This window comes from Amphimedon queenslandica, unplaced genomic scaffold, assembly GCF_000090795.2.
Source record: "Amphimedon queenslandica unplaced genomic scaffold, v1.1 AMPQUscaffold_12466, whole genome shotgun sequence".
NCBI classification, from domain to species: domain Eukaryota; kingdom Metazoa; phylum Porifera; class Demospongiae; order Haplosclerida; family Niphatidae; genus Amphimedon; species Amphimedon queenslandica.
This window is the reverse complement of record NW_003547297.1, coordinates 4,764-8,334: the sequence shown is the minus strand read 5'-3', so window position 1 is coordinate 8,334 and position 3,571 is coordinate 4,764. Positions and strand designations below refer to the sequence as shown.

General features: G+C 32.7%; 1 protein-coding gene and 1 long non-coding RNA gene across 4 annotated transcripts in view; both read left to right on the top strand.

The window, feature by feature from the left end:
* Positions 1-42: 42 nt before the first annotated feature.
* On the top strand, positions 43-1,105 carry LOC105314841 (uncharacterized). The gene is made up of 5 exons (XR_002187760.1): positions 43-112; positions 169-303; positions 354-393; positions 525-582; positions 879-1,105. It is a non-coding gene; the product is annotated as an uncharacterized LOC105314841 (long non-coding RNA).
* Positions 1,106-1,203: 98 nt separating this feature from the next.
* Positions 1,204-3,571, top strand: part of LOC100641351 (N-acetylglucosamine-1-phosphodiester alpha-N-acetylglucosaminidase-like) — a 5,084-nt gene continuing 2,716 nt past the window's right edge. For 2 of the 3 annotated variants that reach the window (XM_020003955.1, XM_020003954.1), the window contains exons 1-3: positions 1,206-1,985; positions 2,269-2,458; positions 2,855-2,983. In XM_020003955.1, the coding sequence (XP_019859514.1) occupies positions 1,274-1,985; positions 2,269-2,458; positions 2,855-2,983 (1,031 nt within the window). In that variant the 5' untranslated portion in view covers positions 1,206-1,273. Of the gene's footprint in view, positions 1,986-2,268; positions 2,459-2,854; positions 2,984-3,571 lie in introns of all 3 variants that reach the window. The other variant, XM_020003956.1, reaches the window with a different exon arrangement.

Here is a 3,571-nt window from a genome sequence, read left to right as displayed (position 1 = left end):
AAGTTAAGTGTTATTCTATGATAGAGTATCTTTCTCTCTCTCTCTCTCTCTTTGTTTTCTGTAGGTAAATGTACTTGTGAAGCAGGATGGTATGGAAAACTTTGTGAACAACGTAAGAGACATATTTTACTGGAATTTTATATCACTTCTCCTCTCTCTCTCTCTTAGCTTGTTCACGTAACAGATATGGTTTAGGTTGCAAGTCAGTTTGTAATTATTGTGTCCTCAATAAAAGTTTCTGTCATCACGTCACTGGCCAATGTGTGTGCTATCCAGGCTTTGCTGGAGAAAAATGCAATAAAAGTACAACAAAATAAAATAAATTAAATAATATTTATTTTATCATATTATAGTCTGTGATGGTAACCATTATGGTGTTAACTGTGCTCAGAAGTAAGTATAAATATTATTGAAGATATTGTTTACATTTCATATGTATAAATGCTGTCCATTATAATGTACATATGTCATACTATTATTATTCTGAACATGTTGTACTGTGTGTATGTGTATAATGTGTTTAGGTGTTCTTGTGTTCATGGTACCTGCTCACGTATTGATGGATTCTGCACTTGTGATGAGGTACTAATAAAATAATAATAATAATAACAACAACAACAACAACAATGATAATAATAATAATTGCAGATCTACATGTCAATATTATGTAGTACATGTATTGTAGTAGCATATAATTGTAATAGTAATATTAAGTAATAGTATCAGTGAATTGTAATGTGTAGTAATGATGATATTCTTTGGTACTATCATTATTTTGACTGCCAAGTTTCAGTGACTATTATTAAGAATTACTTTCATTGTTAATCTCTCTCTCTCTCTTGTCTATTGTCTGTACCCTCTCCTCTCTCTTTCTCTAGGAATGGGCCGGTAAAAAGTGTGATAAACAAAAATGGCTATGAGCTGAAATTAACTGAAGATGAAACATTAGAATAGGCTCACTATAGTAGTAGTCTAGTGTATTAATAATCTTCAATATAGCAGCAGTACTATATTAGTAACTCTAGCATAGAAGTTTCAGAAATTAGTAGCTTATATTATTTTCACAGTATTTATAAATGTACTATTATTTATTTATTTATTTTAAAAGCAAACTTTTTTTGCACAAATTTATTATAATGCTAAACCAGCAATTAATTAAGGCGTGGTCAAGTTGTTAACCCGCCCATACCACACCCACACTGCAAGACCTGCTCTTTTGCATTGTCACAGAGAGAGTTGGCATTTTGCTCTTCCTAAAGAAGAAGAGAGAGCAATGTCAGCCTCTCTCCTACGCCATATTCTTCCTTACTCGAGGAGAAGAAGGCGCTGGCCTCTTCAATACTCGCTCCTACCTTTAGCAATCCTTTCCCTAACTGTCGCTAACTCGCTGGATCATTCTAACAATCAATTCGACCCATTTCCCGGGGATATACTGACCCCCTACCCCGAGGGGAGACATGGTGGTACTAGAACAACACGTGAAATAAGCTCCTGTCAGCACACGAGATGGGAAAATCGAACAGTAGAGACTTTCAAGGTTTTAACGACTCCTCCGAGTGGTGATGGAAAACTTAAATTTAAAATGCATAAATATGCAGACGTTGTGGCTAGAACTCCATTACGAAAACGCTATGCAGTCGGTACTATTACTTTTATTGAAGATCCTTATTTTACGCTATCAGTTTTAGAGCCTTCAAGAAAAGGAACTTGTCATCAGAACTCGTATTATACTACCAAAGCAACCGTCCTTGATACAGCTGCTAATTATAAACATGGCTGCCGTTTAGCAGCAAATGGCGGGTATTTTACCGTGTCTAATGGTAACTGTCTGGGTAATATTGTGTCTGATGGTCGACTGGTTAAATCAGCTAACGGAGTTCAAAATGCTAACTTTGGTATAAAGGAGGACGGGAGTATTGTAGTCGGGTATATACCGGAGGAGGAGCTGCATAACCAGACTAACCCATTTAGACAACTGGTTACAGGTGAGGGAGGGAGAGAGAGAGAGAGGGAGGGAGAGAGAGAGACGTTGAGTGATTAAGAGAGGACAACATGAAAGAGGATAAACTTTATCTTGTCTTGTCTTATTAATTATTAATATTGTAATTGTTGATTATTTAAGTATCAGTATCCATATTACTAATATCAATATTTATCACTTATTATTATTATTATCATTATTATTATGTTATTCTTTATTATTTAGTATCATTATGATTATTATTTATTTATTTATTATTATTATTATTTATTTATTTATTGTTGCAGGTGTTATATGGCTAGTAAGAAATGGTACTAATTATGTTAATGAAAGCAAGGTGATGGAGTGTTCAGATCATGAAGACACAGGACCAATGGATACTTTTGTTAATGTGATATCAGCAAGATCAGCTATTGGTCATGATGATAAAGGAAGAGTCGTACTAGCACGTGTTGAGGGACAGACTCATGTTAGAGGGTGAGTTAATACTGTGTTAAGACTGTGTTAATATTGTACTTGTATGTGTATAAGTACTGTGTTAAGATTGTGTTAAGATTTTGTATGTACATGTACATTTACACTATACTAAAGGGCTTACTTAAAACTGTGTTAATTTTGTGTTAGGATTGCATTATAACTGGATTAGCTAAGCACTGATCATTGATCATAAACGCATTAATACTGTGTTAATACTGTATTACCTAGAGTGCATTTGGTATTACCAATAGAACTCGTAGTGAACTATTGATTATATTAGTGTATCCATTGGCAGTGCATTTAGTGTTAATAGTAATTGGACCAACTAGTGGCCAATAGTAAATTTTATTATTGAGAAAATATTAATTATTATTTTATTTATTTTTACATTTTTAGTGCAAATCTTTACGAGTTTGCCGACGTATTAATTAAAAGAGGTGTGGTCAATGCTATTAATCTAGACGGGGGCGGTTCCAATACTCTAGTACAGGACGGGATATTACTGAACTATCCTTCTGATCACTGGTAGGGTACATACATCTAATTAATTACTGTATAGCGGGTTTTTTGAGGATAATAATTTTTGCGAATGACCTATATCAGGAGGTTTACAGAAATAATTTTCACGAGTTTTCACTATTCTGCCATCTTTTACTGTATTAAATTGATTTTCAAGGAATTTAATTTCACGATTCTTAAAAAATCCATGAAATTTTACATTTTTGTCATTATCAAAAAAACCACTATACTGTGTTAACACTAGACTACATAGAATATAGTATATATATATTTACATGTACATGTAGTCACCATTGTACATGTACATGTACATGATAATGTTCCCATTCATTACTGTACATGTACATGTATATATACATCTTTGCTGTAGTACATGTACTAATATTGAGATTACATTTAGTACATACATGTATCTTATAATAAGTGAAATGTATTATACATGTACATGTACATGTACATGTACATGTAAATCTTAAATTTTGTTTGATATTTTTGTACTAATACCTAGCCTTGCTAATATTAAATTTTAATGCTATACAGTACTGAAGTATTTTTAAATATAAATCTGTTTATACAAGTAAATAAAAAACATTA